At 37.5% G+C, this 25,529-nt stretch overlaps 1 protein-coding gene across 8 annotated transcripts in view; it reads left to right on the forward strand.

The window, feature by feature from the left end:
* The window catches only part of EML4 (EMAP like 4), a 154,716-nt gene that overhangs the window by 123,530 nt on the left and 5,657 nt on the right, over positions 1-25,529 (forward strand). For all 8 annotated transcript variants that reach the window (XM_059891434.1, XM_024999052.2, XM_024999055.2 and 5 more), the window contains 8 exons: positions 4,327-4,478; positions 5,566-5,691; positions 5,776-5,907; positions 6,636-6,703; positions 15,602-15,690; positions 17,075-17,172; positions 23,717-23,804; positions 24,448-24,546. In XM_059891434.1, coding sequence (XP_059747417.1) covers positions 4,327-4,478; positions 5,566-5,691; positions 5,776-5,907; positions 6,636-6,703; positions 15,602-15,690; positions 17,075-17,172; positions 23,717-23,804; positions 24,448-24,546 — 852 coding nt within the window. The remainder of the gene's footprint in view (positions 1-4,326; positions 4,479-5,565; positions 5,692-5,775; positions 5,908-6,635; positions 6,704-15,601; positions 15,691-17,074; positions 17,173-23,716; positions 23,805-24,447; positions 24,547-25,529) is intronic.

The raw sequence follows: 25,529 nt of genomic DNA on the forward strand, positions 1-25,529 counted from the left end.
GACTGCCTTCACACATTTCTTCTACCCCCACCCCCACCTCTGACCACCACCAGTCTGTTCTCTCTGTGAATTCTTTTTTTTCTTAGATTCTACATGTAAGTGAGATCTCATAGTATTTGTCTTTCTCTGACTCCTTACACTTAGCTTAATGTCCTCAAGATCCATTCATGTTGCATATGGCAGGATTTCTATCTTTTTAATCCATTGTGTGTACACCACGTCTTCTGTATCCATTCATCCATCTGTGGACACTTACGTTGTTTCAGTATTTTCTGTTTCTTACGTGGGTACAAGGTATTTGTTGTTTCCTATATATATGAAATAGTTCAGAGTTTTTCTTTTATGAAAAAATTTCAGCATTCTTTAAGTTGAGGGGGAGGTTGAAAGTATCTGTACCCCCCTTAAAATGTTCATTATTCTTAAATCTTTACCAAGTTCCTTAAAGGAACTTAGAAACACCATTTCACCAAATAGCAACATGTGTACATTTGCACGTTGCTGAGAATATAACGGGATTCCCAGGTGGGTCAGTGGTAAAGAGTCTGCCTGCCAGTGCAGATGTGGGTTCAGTCCCTGGGTCGAGAAGATCCCCTCAAGAAATAGATCAGATCAGTCGCTCAGTCATGTCCGACTCTTTGCTACCCCATGAATCGCAGCACGCCAGGCCTCCGTGTCCATCACCAACTCCCAGAGTTCACTCAGACTCACTTCCCATCGAGTCAGTGATGCCGTCCAGCCATCTCATCCTCTGTCGTCCCCTTCTCCTCTTGCCCCCAATCCCTCCCAGCATCAGAGTCTTTTCCAGTGAGTCAGTTCTTCGCATGAGGTGGCCAAAGTACTGGAGTTTCAGCTTTAGCATCATTCCTTCCAGAGAACACCCAGGGCTGATCTCTTTCAGAATGGACTGGTTGGATCTCCTTGCAGTCCAAGGGACTCTCAAGAGTGTTCTCCAACACCACAGTTCAAAAGCATCAGTTCTTTGGTGCTCGGCCTTCTTCATAGTCCAACTCTCACATCCATACATGACCACAGGAAAAACCTTAGCCTTGACTAGACGGACCTTTGTTGGCAAAGTAATGTCTCTGCTATGACCTTCTCCAGTTGAGTTCTCCTATGAATTCTCCAACCCAACTCCAGTATTCTTGCCTGGGAAATCCCATGGACCAGAGGAGGCTGGCGATCTACAGTCCATGGGATCACAAAGAGTTGGACATGACTTAGTACACACACAAGAATATAACATAAATTTCAGAGTCTCCCTGACATTTGATTCTGTACTTAAACAGGCACAGAAAGCCCTCCAAACAGTCTTTATTTGGCAGTCTAGATAAACTTGCTTTTTATGGAAACCTTGTTTCTGTTAGAGTTGAGAATAAAGGGGGGATTTGCAGTTAAGCTTGGATAGACTTGGCCATGATTATGCCTGGAGGTACAGTAGGTTTTTAAATACAAGGATAATTATTTTTCTTGGCAGGTATTTCAAACATTATTTGGCTTAAATTAGAATGTCAGAAATATAGGCCCATGAGAAGGAAATCTTAGGCTATAAATTACTTTGTAGGTAAATACTATCTAAAGTAGAGTATTTTTATTCTTGATGAAGCATTTGTTCTTCAGTTTCTCCATTTTCTATGATTCTGTCTTTCTAGGAAGATCTTAAGTGTTTAACAAGGTATTTGTTATGTTTAGAAGTAGGGAAGACTGAATTAAAAATAGAAAAGCTGTATTTCACTTCCTTCTGATGGAGAGTTGTAAAACACACCCCTGCATTTTATAATTTCTTACATGGTACTCTCAGACTGCTTTTGTTAATTTGACCATGCGTGAGAAAAATAAGCTCACGCTCCCTCTCACCCCTCACCCCCAACTTTTAACTGCCCAAATAAAGCCAGCAATACTCTCAGAAAGTTCACATCTCTCAGATGTTCTTTCTTTCTTGATCACATCAGGGCCATGATAGATAATTGGCTGGATATCCTACTGGACACAGTTGTGTTGTTCAGTGTTTAAAGTATTTTTAGGTGATGAATGTTGATGTGAGCCGAGGCAGTTGACCTGAATAGCAAGTTTGTTGGAGCTCTGCTCCCAGCTCTGCTGAATCAGGAAAGGTCTACTCCAAAGCTTGCAGGCCCTTTCCTTTCCCCTTGCCAGAGATACCTATCTATTAAGTTATTTATGCCACTAGCTGCCTCACACTGAGAAATACTGAGAGTCAACTATAGCATAATTTTTTTTAAGATACCAAAGCCCTACACATTTTAGTTAATATTAACAATATAATGACAGCTCAAATGGTAAATGAGCAATCTCAGTTAACATCTTCTCTGAGATGATACTTCACATACCATAAAATTTTATCATTTTAAAATGTACAATTCAGTGATGTTTAATATATTCAGAGTTGTGTAATTATCACCGCTGTCTTAACTTCAAAATATTTTTATCACCTCAAAATGAAACACTGTGCCCGTTAGCAGTCCCTTCCCATTCCTCTCTCTCCTCAGTCACTAGCAACCGCTTGCCTTCTTTGGATTTGCCTGTCGGACAGTTCATGTAAATGGAATCATAAAATATTTTGTCTTTTGTGAACAGCTTCTTTGAGTTGCATCTTAATGTTTTTAGGTTCATCCATGTTATTTCATGTATTAGTACCTTATTCCTTTTTGTCACTGAATAATACCACATTTTGTTTTTCCGTTTGTCAGCTGATGAGCAATTTTATTAGAAAATGAACAGTTTTTTTCCAGTTTGTTGAGGTATAATTGACACATAACTTTGTATAAGGTATACAATAAGTTGATTTGCTATATGTTTATCTTGCAAAATGATTGCCACAATAAGTTAACATCCATCACTTCACATAGTTAGAGATTTTTCTCTTGTGCTGAGAACTTTTAAGATGTACTGTCTTAGCATCTTCAAATATATGATACTCTATTGTTAACTGTAGTCACCATATTATACATTAAATTCTCAGAACTTATAGCTGGAACTTTGTACCTTTAACCACCTTCATCCATTTCCCCCACTGAATAGTTTTTAAATTTAATTTCTCCCCCCCCCAAGGGGAATCTAAGGTGTATTTTATTGACTGACTGGTCATGTTTAAACCAGGCTCTACCTGGTCATTATGAACCTAGTAATTAGTCTGCAAGATACCATCTTCCAAAAAGCTTTTACTGTGTTTTTTTTTTCTTTTAAACAGAGTATTTAAAATAAATTTTGTTTTGCACATTGCATACAAGCTGCCCCTGCTTTCTATTTATTCATTTATTTTAAATTTTTTTAATTGGAGGATACTTGCTTTACAATGTTGTGTTGGCTTCTGCCGTACAACATCATGAATCAGCAATAAGTATACATTTATCTCTTCCCTCTTGAGCCTCCCTCCCAGCCCATGCCCCTTCTTACCCCCTAGGTCATCACAGAGCAGCAGGCTGAGCTCCCTTATCTCTGGGAAGAGCTTCTCTGAGTAAGGCATCATGAATACCAAGGAAAAGGGCTTGAGTACCAAACTCTGTTATCTTCACTCTTAAGAAAGAGGCTTTGATTATATTTTTATGCCTGCCTTGTTCCTTCCTGGGTACTTGTGAAAGTGCTGAGAGCGTACCAGAAACCTGGGTCATCGTTCAGCTTTCACACTGGTATAGCTGTCAGTTTTTAAAATACTTCTCTGCTTGGTCAAAAGCCACTGCTCCAAGCCACCAGTGCCTCTTCTGCCCCACACCTTCCCCAGTATCTCAGCAAATAAAAGGGGTTATCCTTGGCAGAGCAGAAGGCCTGTGGGTCAGCAGTGGTTAAATGTTAAACATTATGCCTGTTGCCCCAGGAGGAAGTGAAGGCTCTTTTGCAAACTTAAAGGAACACTGAATATAAGAGACTTGAGTTCCTGTCGCAGCTTTGTCACTAGCTAACCATGTGGTATTGGTTAAGCCAGTTCTATACCTATGTGCTTAGTTATAAAATTAGAGGAGTAATATCTACCTTAACTGTTGAATGAGATGATTGTAAGAGATAGTAAAGTTCTGAGGCTAATATATCCCCTCTTGTCTGTGGAATTGTCACTACTTTAGCCTACCTTTTTGTAAGAATATATTTTGAATTATTTTCAGAGTAACTAAATATTGGCATGAATGCCAAATATTGTATTAAGCTTTGATATCTGCCTTGCAGAAAAATTGGCTGGAAATAGATTTTTGATCGTTGAGTCATGAGAACTTTTGATTATTTACTCTTAGTTCTGCTAAAGTTTTTTCCCAAAAAGACACTAAAATCTGATGGAAAATGTTATGACTAGTGTTTCTGTTTTACCCCTCATTATGTTAGGTGTTTATCAGATCAGCAAACAAATCAAAGCTCATGATGGCAGTGTGTTCACACTTTGTCAGATGAGAAATGGGATGTTATTAACTGGAGGTGGGAAAGACAGAAAAATAATTCTGTGGGATCATGATCTGAATCCTGAAAGAGAAATAGAGGTAAGGATGAAAATAGAACATAAACATTTTAAAATGTTAAACCCTCTATAAACTCATGTCTTTTGTCCCACATTAAGATAACTTACACTTTTCTGGAAAATTTGGAATACATTCTTGTCATTTCATTCCCTTGAAATAAACCAGGAAAAAAAGGACTATTCACTAAGCCAAATAATTTGAAAGAATAAGAAAAATGGGCAGAATAGTTAACTTGCTTACTTATTTCTGACATTATTTTTTAGTGACCCCAAAATAACCACATAACCATATAAACTAAAATTTGCCAGACATTTATCAAATATTATATTCTACTCCATGGTATACAAGATGACCAGCTTAATTTTAAAACTCAAAAATAATCTTTTAAATGATGGGCTTAATAATAATTGCTGATTATATCTCTGTATATGTCAGCTTCATGGTATAAATGAAGTATATGCATAAAACCTAACAGGTTTTATGTGTTCAGTGAAAGTTGAATTGAGATCTCAAGAAATGAAATGGTTTAGAATAGTGTTTTAGATCACTGATTGTCAGAGCAAAGGCAAATCTCACAGTTCAATAATGCTTCTATTTGTTGGTAACTTTAACTTTGAATTTACTCTCAGCTTTTTCCATTTATAACATGCTTTGCAGACAAAATCTCTTAAAAAGAGAATTCTGACGTACTGCTCTTGGATTTTATTTCCAAGAAGATATATCCCCGTATTATAGATAAAGAAATTTGTCTCAGCCTAAATGGCTTACCCAAAATAATATAACCAATAAGTAACAAAATCAAGCCACAGTCTTCATGTAGTCTCTCAGAACTTATTCCTTTATCCCTTACTCATAATCCTTAACTCTTGAAATCATATAAAATGTGAATTTAAAATTGAAGCAAAGAATGTTGATAATCCATTATAACTTCTGTGTATAAAATATAAATGTCTGAATAAATAATTTATTAACATAAAATTACCTTGTACTTTCAAATTTTAAATTCTGTCATTTATTACCACATAATTGTGTACAGCTATAACTTCAGTCTTCAGGTTGATTAATGCATTGAATTATGTGTATGGTGACTTTATAAATTATTTTTTAGGTTCCTGATCAGTATGGAACAATCAGAGCTGTAGCAGAAGGAAAGGCAGATCAATTTTTGGTCGGCACATCACGAAACTTTATTTTACGAGGAACATTTAATGATGGCTTCCAAATAGAAGTACAGGTAAGCTGTCTGATTTTAACCATTAACTGAATATTTTGATGATACCCTTTATTTCTTATAACTATGGGTATGTTTCTTTTTCAGGGTCATACAGATGAGCTTTGGGGTCTTGCCACACATCCCTTCAAAGACTTGCTCTTGACTTGTGCTCAGGACAGACAGGTGTGCATGTGGAACTCAGTAGAACACAGACTGGAATGGACCAGGCTTCTAGATGTGAGTAAAGCAAAATGTGATTATAATTTTCCCACAGAAACTCCCCAAACTGGCAGTTGGTAGCAGCAAAGCAAAAAGGACTCAGTATTGGTTAAAACCAAGTTTATTGCTATAGTTCAGTAAAGAGGAAGGGATAAGGGGGAGAGTGTTTAGTTACAAAGTACATCATGAACCCACTCCAAAGAAGCAAGTTAACAGGATAGAAGCTCAACTTTTCTGTCAGGTTCAGTAGTAAAAATCAAGAATATTTCACATCTTTATGGAGCGTTAATTGTTACAGAAATGTTTGGGCCGCTGGTGGTGGGGCAGTTGGGTTCAGTAAGTACTGCTCACTAACGGATCTACTGTCTTCTTTTTGAGTTGGTCTCTTACTGTATTTTCTCCCTCCCCCACCCAGATATTCACCTTTTCTAGCCTAAAAGGTGTATACACGTTCTTTGCAGACTCTAAAGAACTGTACAAATGTTTGTTGTTACCTTATTATTGTTCCACTGCCTAGCTGCAAGCTGGTGGTCCTTTCCCCTTACCACTCTGCCAGCATGTCCCCTTCCTGCTCTGAAATTCTTTTTCCTCTTATGTCCATGTGGTATTCCCATTGGCTGTAGTAAAGTTGATTGAGATTCCATGTTTATGTGAAACAAGTTATTTTCAAATGTTTTGCCACTCTTCCCATAGATCTAGGGAGACTTTCTCATGTACTCCCCAACAGCTGTCTGTCTCTCTTCTAGGAACCAGGACACTGTGCAGATTTTCATCCAAGTGGCACAGTGGTGGCCATAGGAACGCACTCAGGCAGGTAGGGTCTTTAAGGGAAATGTGAGCTGAGTAACCTTAAGTGGTGGGATGTTTAACCATTATTCAGGAATGTTCTCTATCTGATCTGGAGAATTGATCTTTTAAGTGGCACAGTTTTATACTTTTTGCTCTTTTCTGTTATGTATACTCATTTAATCACTCAGTAATTTTTTGTTAAGGACCTACCATTTGTTAGACCCAATTGTGAGGGTTCAGGCTATATCACAGTACAAAGCAAAAATCCCTGCCCCCATGGAGTTCACACTTTAATGTGTGTCAGGGGTGGCGGCAGAATAAAAAAAGAAGCCTTAACTAATTACGTTAGTTATTAACTAATTAAGTTAGAAAAATGAAGAGCTATGATGGGGGAGGGTTGAACATAGTAAGAGGGATCTGGAAGGGTACAGTTACAAAATGATATCCTGATAGGGAGGTCAGGATAGGCTTCACTAAGGAAGGAGGCAGTTCAGCAAACTTGACCCTCTCTTGTGACATTTTCTGTGGTATCAGAAAACTTCTGTCCTCGTTATCTTTAAAAAGGGAAGGAAATCGAATCTGAAATAACCCAGTTGAGCTTTTGTTTGAGCTATAGCTTTTTCCCTTCTTGAATGCTGCACAGGTAAATAATAAAGGTATGTTTCTTGAAATTGTTATTAATTACTTATCTTTGCAGACCTTATATAGTACCTTTCCAAGACTATTAAGTAATACATATTTATTATCTATATTTTTTAATTGTCCTTTTTATTGCCTCTGCTAGTAAGTAGCCCTCATCACAAATAGCTTATTTTTTAAAGAGGCAGAGGAAAAATATAAAGTCAGTTTCCAAAAGTTAAACCCATTAAAAATGTGGCATGCTGATTTCTAATAAGGTGAAAGTATTGTGAACACACATAATTATTTTTATGACTGTAACAAATATTTCAAATCATCCAGTTTATTCCAGTACAGTCACTCAGTAGTGTCCAACTCTTTGTGTCCCCATGGACTGCAGCACGCCAGGCTTCCCTGTCCATCACCAACTCTCAGAGCTTATTCAAACTCGCATCCATCGAGTCAGTGATGCCATCCAACCATCTCATCCTCTGTCGTCCCCTTTTCCTCCCACCTTCAATCTTTGCCAGCATCAGGGTCTTTTCTAATGAGTCAGTTCTTCCTATCAGGTGGCCAAAGTATTGGAGCATCAGCTTCAGCATCAGTCCTTCCAGTGAATATTCAGGACTGATTTCCTTTAGGATGGACTGGTTGGATCTCCTTGCAGTCCAAGAGATGGACTCTTAAGAGTCTTCTCCAACACCACAGTTCAAAAGTATCAATTCTTCGGCACTCAGCTTTCTTTATAGTCCAACTCTCACATCCATACATGACTACTGGAAAAACCATAGCTTTGACTAGATGGTTTATTTAATTCCACTTTACTTAATTCTAACTAAATTTAGCCGTTCAGAGTTTTTTTTTTTTTTAATCAAGTTTTCCCCTTTGGCTGTTAGATACAAACCTAATACCTCTGGAAAATCAAAACATTTTCAAAATCCTCATTTATAGTGCTCAGAATCATGGAAGAACAGGTCTTTAAGGTAAAGATAAACTTTGAAGTGTGGGTATGTAATTAGAGATGTTATTTGAGTGGTTCTGAAATAGTGGAGTTTTAGAATTAGGCTGCTTGGGAGCGTAATTGGTGATAACTTGGAAATATAGATGGCTTTCCTATCTCAGATTTCCTCAAAATACATGTCAGTAATAGATTGTTGCTTGGACTAAACAGGCATATGTCAGGCCACTTTGTAGAATCTGAAGGAATTTATTTTCTGTTTTACAAAAAATGTATGTCTTGAGCATATAAGAATCTCCTAAACTATAGTGGTGAACTGGTTTTCAGGAAACCACAAAAGAGTTTACTTCAGATTTATTTTGGGGGCAGCTGAACAGGTATTACAAATGCTAATATCAATGAAACAGTAGGAATAAGAGCTACCGTTTTTTCACAGTCTGATGACACACCTTGTACTAAATTATTTTCATATTTGACTTTAAATTTTAACAAGAATGCAGCAAATGTTCATTACTATCTCCTTTGCACAAACAGGAAACCCAAGACCCAAGTCACATGAGTCACTTGTGCTTGAGCTGGGATTTAACTCAGGTTCTATATGATTCAAGTTCTATATGGTTTTAAAGCTTGTCTCTTTCCAGGACTCCACCAGTACTCTTTTGAGATGTGTTTATAGTGTTTGTAGTATTACTTAGAAATGTTACAAAGAAAGTTTATCTTTGAAGGTTGAATCACTGTCTGACATAGTGTTTTAAAAGCATTTACTGTGTATAATAAGGAGTTCAACACTGAGTGAAGTAGTGCTAGAAGGACTTGAATCATTAAGACTCAACCCCTTATTGGATGCATGTACATACAGAGCCCCAGTTTTTCATGACAAGCAGATCTGATGAAACTTACTGAAGTTACTTGCTAACATTTAGTATAACTGTGAAGTCATCATTAACAAATTTAAAAGGAAAAGTTACTTAATGTAAGTGACTTAGCTAAGCCAGTTGTTTCGTCTTGGAATTGTGAGTAGGAAAAACCTTATGAATGAGAGTGATATAACTCAAAAGTGCTGTCAGTTAATTCTTTCTAGTGTAGAGTTGGGGATTATTTAAAATCTAGGGGAGATTTTATACTGTAGTTATCAGTATTCATTTTCCTGCCTTTGATTCTTAGAGAACTCTTCTTATTTATTATTATTTTTTTTGCATGGGTCTGTGAACACCTGGCTCTATTGTCTAAAACAATATTCCACGATGTAACCATTCAGATTATTATCACTGACCCTAAGCCTGCAAAAAATCACACTGAGGGCAAGAATTTTTTTTTTTTTAATACAGCACGTTATCCAAATTGTTCATGATCCAGAAAAGGTGACTAGCAACATGTTTAAAGATGTGTTCATGTCTGTATCTAGAAATCTACTTGTAATCAAGAAGTAACCACAAGTATGAATAAATTATCACAATGATAAATTTATCATTTTAAAAGATTATATTATGAATACAATTTCTAAGGGAAAAAATGAAATGCATGGCCCTACATGGACATACTGCTTCCATAACATTGCTATTCCTTATATGTTAATAGTAAAGAGTCTTTTTAACAGCTTTATTGAGATATCATTCATATACCTTAAAATTCACCCTTTTAAAGTATACAGTGCAGTAGTTTTCAAGAAGTTCACAGCATTGTGGAACTTTCATCACAAGCTACTTGCAGAACATTTTCATTAACCCTGAAAGAATGTACACGATAGCAGTCATTCCTCATTATCCCCACCCACTTCCAGCCCTGAGTAACTGGTCTACCTTCTATTTCTATAGGTTTGCCTCTTCTAGACATTTCATATAAATACAATCATATAATTGTGATTTGTGACTAGTTTGCAGAACATTTTCATTAACCCTGAAAGAATGTACACAATAGCAGTCATTCCTCATTATCCCCACCCACTTCCAGCCCTGAGTAACTGGTCTACCTTCTATTTCTATAGGTTTGCCTCTTCTAGACATTTCATATAAATACAATCATATAATTGTGATTTGTGACTAGTTTCTTTCACGTAACATGTTTTGAAGGTTCGTGCATGTTGTACAGCATGTATCAGCATTTCATTCCCTTTTGTCACCAAACATCCCATTGTATGGCTGTACCTCAAATAACCATCTGAATTAATATTTCCATTTTATGACTGCTGTGAGTAGTGCTGCCGTAAGCAGTCATACACAAGCTTTCGTGTGGACAAATGTTTTCTCTTCTCTTGGGTATACACCAAGGAGTAGAGTGAACTATGTTTAAAGCATTTTAAGGAGCTTCCAAATTGTTTTCCACAACAGCTATACCATTTTACAATTCTGCCAATAAAACATAAGGGTTCCAATTTCTCTACATCCTTGCCAACAGTTGTCATTGCCTGTGTGTTGATTATAGCTGTCCTAATGGCTGTGAAGTGCTTTTTCATTGTTTTAATTTGTGTTTCTCTGATGGCTAATGATGTTGAGTATCTTTTTCATGTGTTTATTAGTTATTTATGTATAGACTCTTTAGAGATATGTTTGTTCATGTCCTGTGCCTATCTTTGAATTGATTTGTCTTTTCATTGTTAGTTGTAAGGGCTATAAATTTATATATTCTGGATATAGTACCTCATCAGATGTATGACTTGCAAGTATTTTCTGTCATTCCAGTGCTGTCTTTTCACTTTCTTTCTTTCTTTCTTTTTCTAATATTTATTTGCCTGTGTTGGGTCTTAGTTGTGGCACCCAGGGCCTTTCATTACCGCGAGTGGTCTCCCTAGTTGTTGGCATGGTGTGCAGGCTGAGTTGCCCCACAGCATGTGAGATCTTAGTTCCCCAACCAGGGCTCAAAAACAGGTCCCCTGCATTGCAAGGCGGAGTCTTAACCACTGGACTTCTAGCAGAAGTCCCTCTTTTAACTTTCCTAATGGTAAAGTTTATTGCATTAAAGTTTAAAATTTTCATATTGTCCCATTTATCTGTTCTTTCTCTTGGTCTTAAACATTTACTACAACATTTTCTTCCAAGAATTTTATAGTTTTAGCTCTTACCTTGAGATCTTGATTTATTCTGAGTTAATCTTTGTGTAGATATCCAACCTCATTCTCTGCATGTGGATATCCAGTGTTGCGGCACTGTTTTGTTTTGATTTGTTTAGCACTGTTTCTTGAAAAGACTTTTCTTGCTGCAATGAAGACTTGAAACCCTTGTTGAAAATCAGTTGACCATAACTGGGTTTCAGTCTGGATTCTCACTTATATTTCATTGATCTCTATGTTCATATTATGCAATACTGGTCTTGATTATTATAGCTTTGCATTATGTTTTGAATTGAGAAATGTGAGTCCTCCAACTTTGATCTTTTTCAGGGTGGTTTTAGCTATTGAGGATTCCTTGAATTCTATGCGAATTTTAAGATCAGCTTGTCAGTTTCTGCAAAGAAGCCTTGATAAGGATTGTTTTCTTCTTTATAGATCAATTTGAATATGTCACTATTTTAACAATATTAAGGCTTCCAATTTATGAACAGGTGTTTTTCCATTTATTTAGGTCTTCAGTTTTCTTCAAAGATGTTTTTAGGGTACAAATTTGTACATTTATTAAATTGTACCAAAGTGTTTCACTTTCTTGATGCCATTTTTAATGAAATTGTTTTCTCAATTTCATTTTTAAAATATTCATTGCTGGTATATATAAATACAACTGCTTTTTGCATATTGATCTTGTATTACTTGAATAAACAAGCAGTAATACTTGAAATCAACAGAGAAATTACTGTGAACCTGAGTGGTCAGAGAGCACCTCCCAAAGGAGGTGGAGCTGGTCCTGCCTTGTAGGAGTTCTGAGATCTTAAGAAGGCAGTGAAGAGTTAGGAGCTCATATCAGGCAGGGGAAGTGGATTGAGCCAACACAAGAAACTATGAGCTAACTGAAATAGAACATTCCTTAAGGCCTCTTGATAGCTAAACAGTGGAATCCAAACTTCTTAGCCTGGCCTTTAAAGCCCATTAAAAATCTTTCCTTCACCATTCCAGCCAGAGTGGTTAAGTTGTTATCCTTCAGATACACCTCAACCCTTTCTGTCCTTTCTTACCTATATTCCTCTCCACCTGATTCTTACCACATTTGATACGATGAAATCCTAAACTACCCCCACATCCTCAGTGATTACTCCCTGCTCTGAAACTTCATGATCCTTCATGATCATAAAAGCAGTTGGAAAAAAGTTACAAACCTGCCACGCAGAGGATACACTTTATATGATGATGAATAATTTTTAATGCATTTTATGAACAGATATAGATTCATTTAGAGACTTTAACATGTGATAACTTTCCAGCTCTGAAATCTTATGATTCTCCTTTTGCCACTAAAGAAATCAATGTATGGTGTTTATTTTTTTTTTTAAGTCATCAAACTATGGTGGTAGTGTGTGTGGTTATTTGACTCACACTCAGATTAGTTTAAATATATGGCCAAAGATTTCCCACCTCTGATGCTGAGCAGTTCCATTTAGAAAGATCCTTTAGGCCACATAGAGCCCCATAATAATTCTTTGAAGCAGAAGCTTGGTTCCAGTGTATATACTGTAGATTAGAATGAGAGTCCAATTCAGCACAGTGAAAACTTAAATTATTTATTTGTAGAAAATTTCCTTTACTTCTCCATACTCTCGTTAAGGATAGAGGTCCTGAGCTAGAAAGTCTTTTCTAAAGGTAGAATGTAAATTCATGCACTGAAAAGGGTGGGAGCCTTAAAATTATTGCTGTATAGTTTTCACAACAAAGTTATTTTAATTATTACTGAAAATTACTCGCCACAAGTGAAAGAATTAATCTCTGATAGCTTCCCACATAGCTCAGCTGGTAAAGAATCTGCCTGCAGTGCAGAAGATCCCAGTTTGATTACTGGGTCTGGAAGTTCCCTTGGAGAAAGGCATAGCAACCCACTCTAGTATTCTTGCCTGGAGAATACTCATGGACTGAGGAGCCTGACGGGCTACAGTCCAGGGGGTTGCAAAGAGTCAGATATAACTGAGCGACTAGGCGCACACGTGTACAATTCAAGAAATAGAAAAAGTAAGCAGAGGGCTTTCTGGGTGTTTTTTTTTTTTTAATTGTTGTTGTTTGTTTCTTTTTTGAGAGCTACTATCTCTCACCAGTAAATAACTCAGTTTTAGGTTCTACATATTGTATACCAACAGACATTCTGGAGGGTTTTTTTATTGCCTTTTTATTTTTTTTTCTATGTGGGATCATAGTTCCCTGACCAGGAATCAGACCCATTCCCCCCGTGCAGTGGAAGTAGAGTCCTAACCGCTGGACCACCAGGAAATTCCCTTTTTTTTTTAAAAAAAAAATTACTTTTAAAGAGAATTTTTAGAGCAGTAAAATTGTTTTCTGTTTTCCTAGGAAGATTGAACTGGAAACAATATCAGTCAAGGCTTCTTCAAAATAAAAATTGGTAATTTTAAATGCCTAAGTATAGTGAAGTGTTTACGTAAACTCATTACAAACTTAAAGCCCACAGAGCAGTGTTGTGTCTCATTGTTCTTCAGGCATGTCTGTTCACTCTTAAGTTGGAATATTTTGTTCCCTTACTCTGAAAAGGAATTATAATTTGTTCCTTCACTTGGCATCAGCTTTGGCATTTCTTGGCTAAAGAGTAGTTTCATGGTGGCAGCCATAAAAATTGATGAATGAATTACACTCTCAGAAGAAACCTGTAATCTCTGCGTACTGTCCAATTGCAATAAAGTATGTTCCTTATGCACCTTTGAAGTAGAAATGATCAAACCATGAGCCCAGGGCTTCAAAGTGCCAGTTTCCTGCTGATTGGCTTTTCATAAACTTGGATATTTACAAATAGAAGCTATTTCTCTTACCTGAGTAAAAGGCAAAATTATTAATTAGTTTAGTACCTAGAAATTTCAACCCATAACCCACAAGTTATTTGAAGGAATAGTGGTCTCTTCTCAGATATTTATTATAATGCTTCAAGATTAAAAGGAACTGTCATTATGACTCCTGCTATTGAATTTAGTGGAACTTTTCCCATCTGAATAATTAAGAACAAAACTTACTGCTCATTTGTCCCATTCAGTTCCATGAAATTAAGGTAGTGATTTTATTTTTCTAATTTTGTCCCATTCTTTCCACTCCAACCATTTCTTCCTGCACTGCATTTCAGCTACATAATTCTTACTAAAACAGCATCTGTCATGTTTGAGATATTTTATATTTGTTCATTTGTCCATTCTGTAAATATTTATTTAGTGCCTGATCTGAGCCAGGCAGTCTCAACTCTGAGCTCCTCCAACTAACTGTGCCTGCTGTCTGTAACCTGCTCCTGTCCTTTATCTGTCCTTTAGTTGTCCTTCCTTAGTTCCCAGTCTTTGCTTTGTACTCCGTATCTCACCCTGCTCTTAGAAGAGGGTCTGATGAGAGTCACTTAGTATGTAGTTGGATATAAATCATTGTTTTACCTATCAAGAGGCCTTTTACATTTTGACTTTTCCTATAAATGTGATTGAAAAACTGCTTTTCAGAGAACTTAAGCGGTTGCCTATGCTGGTGTTGGGGTTATTGGAGAGGTACAGTGCCCCCTGCTGGTCCCTTGAAATCTCACCAAATGAATGGCCTGCCTTTCCCTCCCACCGTCATACTATCCATGCTGCTTCTACCTCCATGGCAGTGCAGCTGTCACTCCTCCTGCGTGAACTGCCTGTAATTCACCCTCAATGTGCAGCTCAACCCATATTCTACTGATACATCCTCCCTAAAGGTTTTTCTATGCCTATTCATTTTTATGCTATTCAATTTCTGTGCTATTCATTTTCCTTGAGTTCCTCCTACTATACGTAGTCACCATCGATGAGATTAGCACTTAATTGTGCTTTGTTTTATTTTCTTAATATAAATTTGTTTTAATTGGAGGCTAATTACTTTACAATATTGTATTGGTTTTGCCATACATCAACATGAATCCTGTGCTTTGTTTTAATTAGCTCATTTCCTTTTCCCTGGCTCTAGTGTAATTTTCAAAAACACTGATCATCTTGTCATTTTCTATTTGGACAGCGCCTCTCAAAGAGCACCCTTGGTATTTGGTGAATACCTAAATAGAAATGAGAACATGCCTAGGCCCATACGTATAAGTATATTGCATCTAGTAACATTTTACAAAATGAATTCATCCTTCATTAGAAAAGGGTAACATGTCCAGCTTTAGGGCATTATTTAAAATTTCTTTTTAAAAGGAGAAAAAAGTCAGCAACCATTTTTTTTTTTCTATAAATGCTAATGTCTGAGGAAAATTTTGATTTTTTACTTCCTAACAGGTGGTTTGTTCTGGATGCAGAAACCAGAGATCTAGTTTCTATCCACACAGACGGAAATGAGCAGCTTTCGGTGATGCGCTACTCAATAGGTAGGCAGATTTACTCCCACTCCAGGGGGCATTTACGGCTTTTCTCAGCAATTGCATATTTTCACGTCCAATAATGCTGACTACTTTTTTCTCTGCTCTCTAAAGTTGCTAAGTATTGAATATGTTACCCCAACAGTAGGTTTAATTCTGCTGTAGGAAACTGCAAAAGATCTGCTAAAGTTAAACAGTATTCTGAATCATCAAGCAAACATAAATTTAGAACAAACTGTTAAAACTGCATTTGCAGTTGAAAGCAGAATACAGAGCAATCAAATACCTTTTTTTTTTTTTGAACTCCACCTACTTAGAATTTTGAATAGGTATTAGGCTGAATGTTAATAAATTTAGCAATCTTTTCTTTGTATATAAGAGGATATAAAACAAATTATAATATTCAAAGAATACAAATTTTATAGGCCCTTCAAGTTCTTTAAAAAATCTCTCTAGTTTGCTTTTCACTGTTTACATAGGAATGATTGGTTTGTTAATTAGATAAAATACCCAGCAACTCGTTACAAGAATGTGATCAATTCATTTAGCTACTTTGAATAATTCTTTTCTATTTTATTCAGAATATTTATTAAGTTTCCAACACCTTTTTCCCTGTATTAATATGGTTTTAATCCACACAGTTCAAGTGACATTTTCTTGTATTCAGAAATATATTCCAGTAGTTGTTGGATCAGTGTGAAATCGAAATGATCTTTTTGATGGCTTCTAAGTCATTTCAAAGGAAGCTGAGAATGCTCTTCTCTCTGTTGAACAAGGAAGGAAAAGTATTTGCTTTGAGGTATAAGCTTGGCAAGAGTTATTCTGAAGAAGAAAAGTTTACCTTTTCTGTTTTAGTTTGGCTTTTTTCAGTGCTATAATAGCAAATAACTGCTCAAATGTAGCATTTAAAACCCCAAGATCAAATGAACTTTATTGACTGTCTGTTATGTGATTACAGTGGAGGAGACGATAGAAGAGAACATGGTCCCTTCCCAAGAGAACCTACCCCATAACTGGAGAGATCACATGTCCTCGGTTGAAATGAACAGTTGTACACTCAGCTTGCTATATGAACCCTGTATACTTAAACCTATAAAACCAGGTTAACCTCCTTGGGCCTAGTCTGTAGCTAACTGGAAGGAGGTGAAGCTGAGGTCCGAGTCCAAGGCCCATGGAGCATTTCCTAGAAGGGATTGTGCACTTGACTAGATGACCATTTGGTTTCAAGTATGTTTAGTGATGGAAGAAGTCATTCATTAAATACCAAATAATAATTAATTTGATGAGATTTAACATTTGTAAAATGTCATTTGGTATCGGTCCAGTAAAGTGATGGTAAATAAACCTGTCATTGTATTTCTCTGTTCGACATTTTTTTCCTGTTTCATTCTAGATGGCACCCTCCTGGCTGTAGGATCTCATGACAACTTCATTTACCTCTATGCCGTCTCAGAAAATGGAAGAAAGTATAGCAGACATGGAAAGTGCACTGTAAGTAGTGAAGGGAAATAAATTGACCTATAAAATTGTTGGAAAATTTCACTTCGTAAAAAGAGTTAAATGTTTGCATTGATGTATCACCTTTAAACTTAGCAGATTGAAACTTCGGTCTTTATCTTTGAAAATTGACATTACCTGACAGCAGAATTTTGCAGTGCCCTTGAAGTTCTAGAAAGATTTCTTCTTTGATGAAAGTTTAATACTTGTCTCTCTCTGACTGCTAGTTTTAATGCAGTTTCTGATATCAAAGCTATTTCCTTAGGAAATCCTTAGAAAATAATGCTTCTTTAAGATGAAGTGAGTCAGGAATGGAAGGGTATCTCTCAGGTTTTAAGTTCAGTGTCCCATGATCCTACCCATCCTCGACACTGCAGTTTCGTTTTCTTGTGACCTCTGTAGCACTAAACAGAACATAATTTATATGAAGAATAGAAGCATACTTTCTTTAGTTTATTGCGTTTCTGATTGATTAGTTTTATCATTGTAAGATGAAATTTAGGTTCAGTTACAGACATACTGAGTATGTATCTTATCGCAGGCAGTTTGCTAACTCAGGAAGCGTTCCAGGCACTGGGAATACGCCTAAGATTTGTTCATTGTCCTCTAAAAGTACATATTCAAACTGAGGACAGAGCAAAAAAGGCAGGAGGTATAGCGTAGTGCTTATGGGGATAAACTTTGGATTGAACTACCTGGATTTTAACTCTCATTTCACTACTCAAGTGTGACCTTGGGCAAGTTATTTAAAACCTTCTACTTCAGTTTTCTCATTTATAAAGTGAATTTAGTAGTGCTTTCTACTTCACTGGATTGAAACAAGGCATATAAAATACTTGTAATAGTGTTTGGCAAATAAATGTACTCAATATATGTTAACTATGGTTTTTATAGAAAATGAGGTGGTTTGGTATCATGTTAGCAGTCAGTTTAGGATTAGCAAATTACTTGATGAGTTAGTAGGACAGATTCTTCAACAGTCTTTACCACAGAAGAGTTTTAGGGTAGTGAATAAAAGAATGAGTTTTTAAAAGCAAATACATAAGTAAAACCCAGGCCATTTACTATTCAGAGAAGAGACTTACTGCCTTTTTTGGTTTATTTTCTTTTTTCTTGAGGAGGGAGCATATTTTGTACCATGTGCCAAAACCAGGCAATAAACTGATCTATAAGCAATCTTGTAATTTTATAATTTACCCAAAATATTTTTATTGACTTCGACAAAAATTATGAATCGATATCCATTAATTTATTTAAATTATGTCTTTTAATCAATTTATTATCTTAATAGTTGGGATATGGAATAGTAGAGTAATCGTGTATCATTGTATATAGCATGATCAAATGTTCCACTGAAAGGGATTTGCAGACTACTTAAGTTTACCCTACCAGGCACCAGAATTTTCTTAATTATTTTTTACCCCAGCCTGTTTTTAAAAGTCCATGTCTTAATAAGTAGAGTATTATTAAATATAATGTAATCTTGTGGAATCATAAAATTCTACAGTAGCACGTTAGCTCAGACCTCATTTTACAGACCAAGAGCCTGAGTTTCAGTCTTCAGAGAAGGTAAGTGGCTTGTCCTGATCGCATCTTGACATAGTGGCTGATCTGGGGCCTGAACCCTGTTCTCCTGACTCTTAGTAGAGCAGACTTCTCGAGGTACAAAAATGCCTCAGATCTGTTTATGTGTGTGTTAGTGTGCTCTGCTCTTACAGCTCAGCACCTGATGCAGAAAGAACAGCGTGTGACCCTGGCAGTGAGATGACCTTGGAAGTGTTGAGAAGTGGCAGGTTTATCAATTGCATGACACTGATTTAGCCTTCTCCAGTTAGACAGCTTGTATCTTCAGAGCATATGAAAGTATTATGTTGAAATATCTTTAAGAACTGTGGAATTTTATGATACTTTTTGAGGCTATAATGAAAGGCTCAACTACTCTGCTTTTCTAATTATCTTCTGTTCTGTGCTTTGCTTCCAGCTCTCACTTCTCCTTGCTGTCTGCTTCCACCAGCTGGTCTTATAACCTCATGTCTGCTTTTATCTGTTGTCTGCTATGATATAGGACAGAGAAAAGGTTGGGCTAATGCTGCCTGGCCACTTTCTAGGTTGCAACTTTAGGCAAGTTAATTTCTGAATCTTAATTCTTAAAATTGGAGATTATAATAGTTGCTACTTTTATAGGATTGCTGTAAAGGTTTTAAATGTGGCAACTGGACCTACTCTTGAAGTTCCAAACACAAATGCTGTTTTCTATTTTGTTTCCAGTATTTCCTGTTGTTACTAGTTAACATTTAAGTGACCCTATAGCTTCAGAAACATACTGGGCTTAGAACTTTAGGAAGTGTCCCTGTACTAAATTATAAGCAAGCAGCTGAAACTGTCCCTGAGTGCCAACATAGTAGCTTTCTGTTTGACTCAAATTCCCGCATGCCTTTTAACACTGCTACTCCAAGATTTGAGCCCAGGAGAGAGAGTGTGTATTCAAGTTGCAGTGATGTACTAAAAAAGCATTACAAATAGGTAAGAATTGCTGGTAAATGTTTCTTTTTTGGTCAGGATTTTGGTAAATGAAAATATATATACAAAGAGAAGAGTAAAAGACTTTTAAACTGTCTACCTGGAAATCACCAAGAAAATTACCCATAACACTAATGCTGTATATATTTCAATATTACTGTAACAGGAATTCTATTGCAATCATTTGTGGCTTAAACAAATGGGGGTTATGTTCTCATTTAAAAGAAGTCACCGTGGACTCAGGATTCTTCTTTCTATTCCCATCATCCTCAGTATGGTGCTGCTGGAATTCCAGTCATCATATCCTGGTTCCAGGAAGAATCAGAGCAAGGGGAAAAAAGACATTCTTCCTCCTAAGTCAGTTCTAAAGTTTCCCTAGTAGCCCCACACAGTGACTTCTGCCACCCATAACTGCAAAAGAGGTTAGCAAATACAGGGTTTTAGCTGGGCACTGAAAAGGAGAGATAGTGGAATGGATAAATATACTTTACATATCTACACTCTGAAGATTGAGTTAGAAAGGCTGATCCTCTGGAAATTCACTTTCTCTCAAACCAGCAAAGCACATCAAAAATGTAATGGGGAAAAAAATCCTAATTGCAATAATAACAAAAACTGTAGATGCTTTGAGAATAGACTTAGCAAAAAAAGCACAGGAAGCTATGTGAAACATGGCTGAAATACAAACTAAGAACTGAAAAATAGACATAACGTATTTCTGGAAGAAAAGACTTGACAAAATACTGTTCTCTCCAAATTAGTCTCTAAATTTGATGCGCTCTTACTTAAATTTTCATGATATTTATGAGCTTGATAAAATGGTTCTAAAGTTCATCTGAGATTTTCCACATTATAAAACTATCACAGTTGGCTGGGAATAGGTAGATAGACTAATGGAACAGAGAAGAGAGTCCAAAAACAGATCTCCGTTCATATGGAAATTTACTAGAATAATACAAGAGGTATTTCAAATCAGTAGAGAAACAGTGGGCTCTTCTCAGCCTGCACTGTCCAGCATCACAGCTACCTACCACAGCTTTCTGAAAGTGACTACAGTTCCGTCCCCTGGGAGCACGGGCCACATTTTGAGTACTCGGGAGCCGCAGGTGCTGGCTGCTGCTGCATTGGACTGCACAGTACACACGTTTTCATCACTGCAGAAAGAAAGGTCCATTGGATGTCACTGCCCTAGATAGTGAGGGGGCACCTGCTAAGTTGCTTCAGTCGTGTCTTGACTCTTTGCAACCCTATGGACTGTAGCCTGCCAAATTCCTTTGTCTGTGGAATTGTCCAGGCAAGAGTACTGGAGTGGGTTGCCTCCAGGGGATCTTCCCCACCCAGGGGAACCTGTGTCTCTTATGTCCCCTGAATTGGTAGGAAGGTTCTTTACCACCAGTCAGGACCTGTTAAATAATAGAAAATGGATTCTTTGGGGAGTGTCATTGGGCTCGCTGAGAATCAGATCCCTCAACACTTGGCACCTGTTGAAAAACTGCCACGAGCTTTTCGAATATCCAAACCAAGAAAGCCCCCTGTTACAAATCTGCTTCATTGTCAGACTTGCCATGGCACCCTACCCCCCAGCATCCACCTGGACACCTACTTAGGAAAAATTTAATGCCTTGTGAACTCAAGGCCTCGGTACTTTTTTTGAAAACTCGTCAGGTGATATTAATCTACAGCCAGGGTTGCAAAGCACTGATGTAGGTGATGACATTCTGTGTGATTAACAAAAGATTTAGCTGAAATATTTCAGACTTTTCCAGAGTGTACTGTCAGGCACCATCACTTGCGGTGGTTACTGTGGTTACACCATTCAGCTGCTTAAAGGCGCTAGTGACATACCAGCTTAGAAGACTCTTGTTTCTCTTCTGGGAGGTATACTTATTTGCTCCCAACCATGTCTTGCCTATGGGGGGACATTTGAGGGGGTCTTCCCCCAATGTATGTATGCATGTATCTTTAATGGCCTGTGAATTAGATGAGACAAGGACACTCTGAAGTGGAATCTGGGAAGGCAGCATCATAGATTCCTAGCTGAAAGTCACATCTCATCTTTGCTTCTTTATTGGACTCCATATCAGGGGAAAAAAAATACTTTGTTTTCTAGTATGAATTGATAGCTTTCTAAATTTGGGGGCTTTTCCTACTCAAGTTCTTTCTGAAAATACTTGATATTTAGATTTTTTTTACCATCTAAATACATCGTGTCCAACACAGATGTGAATTAAATGAATGTTATGTATCCATACAATGCTTTTGATTCTTTTCTAAGTAATACTATTAAAGTCTCTTCAGAGAGATTCAAACAGTATTTTTAAGCACTATGTTAGGAGGAATGCTTCCTGGAGGACAGTACTTTGCCGTGATTGGTTAAATCCTTCATTCACGTAGTGCCGGTGTTCTTATCTTAGAAGCTTGGCCTCTCTGGATGCCAGCCAGGCACCAGATTGATGAACCCTGTGAAGAAGATCTGTGTGACCCCGTCCTCCTGGGCCATATTCAGAAAATATCCACAAACCGTATATATCTTACTGGCATTGATTTCTTGTAAAGTTGGGAGGTCTCCCACATGCCTAGCAAGTAATTCCTAACCTGTTTGCTGACATACCACCTAACCTCCAGTGACTTCAGGAAGCTTCATGGTTCCCAAATTCACGTAAATTCATTTAGATGTATAAATTTGGGTATTTTCCATACAGCACTGTGGTGGATTATAGTGCCAGGGAGGTTAAGACATGTCACTGAACTGCTGAAGGCTCCTGGAATAATTAAAATACTCTGTGTAAGTCATTAAAAAGTATTTTGAATTTATTAACTTTTTAAAAAAAATTTCTTTTTGGCTGTGCTGGGTCTTCGTTGCTACATGGGCTTTCCTCTAATTGTGGCTGCCGGGTGCTGTTCTTTGTTGCAGTGCTCGGGCTTCTCGCTGCAGTGGCTTCTCTTGTGGAGCACAGGGTCTAGGCCACGTAGGCTTCAGTAATTGCGATTCCCAGGTTCTAGAGCACAGGCTCAGTAGTTGCAGCGCATGGGTTTAGTTGCTCCGAGGCATGTGGGTCTTCCAAGATCAGGGGTTGAACCCATGACTCCTGCATTGCCAGGTAGATTCTTTACCACTGTGCCACCAGGGAAGCCCCTGAATTTATTAACTTTAAAAATAAAAACCATGTGAGCAGAAAGCTAGTAATGCAAAAAGTACAATCAAAATTATCAATAAGTTTTAATACAGAGCATAGGAGATAAGTGATTTTGAGTCTCTGTTGGCTTTACTGTAAACTGTAAGACCTTTGTGATTTATCTGCAGTAGTTTATTGAAAATCATCAAATGCTCACATGTGAAGCCAGCATAATATGGCACTTGAGTAATTTTTTTATTTGAATTCCCAGTGTTAGTAAAACCTAAGCAGAAAAAGATCCATCTTTTTGTATAGTCAGATAGATGATTAATTATTGGATCCAGTTGATCAGAGGTAGTGTGCTATTGGGGAACTTTTCCCCCAGCATCTTCTTTGGAGATAGGGGTTTTTTTAGATCTCCACATGCCATGGGTACTCAAGAAACAGACCAGGAAAATTGTACTCTTCTTGTATACAACCTGGAACCAAGATTTCATTCTCAAAAATGAAGTCACTCTAATTAGGGCCACTAGTGACTTGAAATAAGGCCCGAGGTTGTAGTGTCTGTTTCAGCGCCTTCCGAGACTGTCTTCCCTGGAAGTGCAGCGCTGGTAGTGCTCGGGGATGGCATCCAGGTGGAGGCACCAGCAGGATACTCCCAGGTTCCGAGTGCTTACCCTTCCCACTGTGGTCAGTTCTCTTCAGTCCCACAGTTCTGGCTCACAACCAAAGACCTGCTCCAAACCATAAGCCTCATTTGGTTCCAGAGGCTGTGATACTGCTCTACTCCAGGAATTCCCAGTGAATGGCTACCAAGAAGACAGTCTTGATTAACTGTGAGACTACTTATCATTCATTCAGAACTCTAAACACATTCTAATGATTGATGTGTTACTTTCTAGGGACATTCCAGCTATATCACACACCTTGACTGGTCCCCAGACAACAAGTATATAATGTCTAACTCGGGAGACTATGAGATCCTGTACTGTAAGTATGAATGCTCACATACAGCTGAGGTGTGTCTGTCAGGGGGTAGTAAAGAGCAGGCTCCATGAAGTCTGAAATGTGCAACGCTGCACAGTGGCCCCTCTAACCTGACAAAGCACGTGCTGCTCAAAGCTGACCAAGGACTGAGAATCTCAAAGAAAGTAATCAGTTCATTCAAATGTCATGAGAAATTACTCAGGGAGACTGATCCTGCTCTGGATGGTTCTGTATTTAACAGCTCTTCCTGGAGACAGGAAGGAGTATAATGGATGGGCATTTATGCTTTTTAAAGAAAAAAGAATAACTTCGGTGGGAAAGTTTACAGTTCTGTGTCTGCGTGCATGTTCATTGCATCCAACTCTTTGCAACCCCCATGAACTGTAGCCTGCCAGGCTCCTCTGTTCCTGGAGTTTTCCAGGCAAGAATACTGGAGTGGTTTGCCGTTTCCTACTCCAGGGGATCTTACTGACCCAGGGATCTAAAACCATGGTAAACACTTTCTTTTCCTTTCAGCTCTGTCTTAATATGTTTGAGTGTATGGATTATAAATACAAGTAAACATGGCTAGTTTGAATCAAGATGCATTTTCAAATCCATTTGTACACAAGCACTATGAATATACTTCCTGTTTCTAAATTTAAAGGGGACATTGAACATGGCTGCAAACTAATGAGGAATCGATCAGAATGTAAGGACATCAATTGGACGACATACACCTGTGTGCTAGGCTTCCAAGTCTTTGGTAAGGATGTTGCACTTGATGGGAAAAGTCGGTCTTGTGTGGTTTTTATGTGTAATACTTAAATTTCTAAATGAAAGATAGTCTGCATGTATTCTTTTATTTCTTATTGAAGTACAGTTGAATTACAATGTTAATTTCGGCTGTCTAGCAGAGTGACTCAGTTATTCATACACGTACATTCTCTTTCATATTCTTTTCCACTGTGGTTTGTTCCAGGGTATTAATACAGTTCCCCACGCTGCACAGTAGGGCCTTGTTGTTTATCCATTCTGTACGCGCCTGTTTGCATCGGCTAACTCCATGCTGCCAGTCCCGCCCTCTCACACCCTGCCCCCTTGGCAACCACGACTGTTCTGTGTGTCTCTGATTCTGTTTCATAGACAGGTTCAATTTGTCATATTTTAGATTCCACATATAAGATATCATAATAGTGTGTGTCTCTCTCTGACTTCCTTCATTTAGTACTACATGTGTTCTTTCGTGTTAACTGCTATTAATGTCCAATTCAGAGAAGTTAAATACATTAGGACTGAACCAATACAAGGTTTGTACCAATACAAGGTTTGTTCTCTACAGAATCCATTGGTCCCTAATAAATATAAGACAATTAAAAAGGAAAGGCATTTACATAATATTATGGATTGCCTTTCACGTTTTTTCCTCCAGGTGAAAATTGAAGCTTTCAAATTAGTAAAAATCATTTTCAAAATAACAGCTTTATCATCACATACCATATACCACGTGTACAATTTGGTTATTTCAGCATATTCACCAGATTGTGCAGCCATCATCACTGTTGAATTTTAGACCATTTTCATCACCCAGAAAGAAATTCTCTGTCCGTGAGCACTCACTCCCCTACCTCACCCTTCCACAACCTCCCAGCAACCACTGATCTCCTTTTTATAATGATTCTCATACTCAGGACAGTTCATATAAATGGAATCATACAATATGTGATGCATAAAACTGGCTTTTCCCTT

Source organism: Bos taurus, chromosome 11 (genome assembly GCF_002263795.3).
Source record: "Bos taurus isolate L1 Dominette 01449 registration number 42190680 breed Hereford chromosome 11, ARS-UCD2.0, whole genome shotgun sequence".
In the NCBI taxonomy this organism is placed as follows: domain Eukaryota; kingdom Metazoa; phylum Chordata; class Mammalia; order Artiodactyla; family Bovidae; genus Bos; species Bos taurus.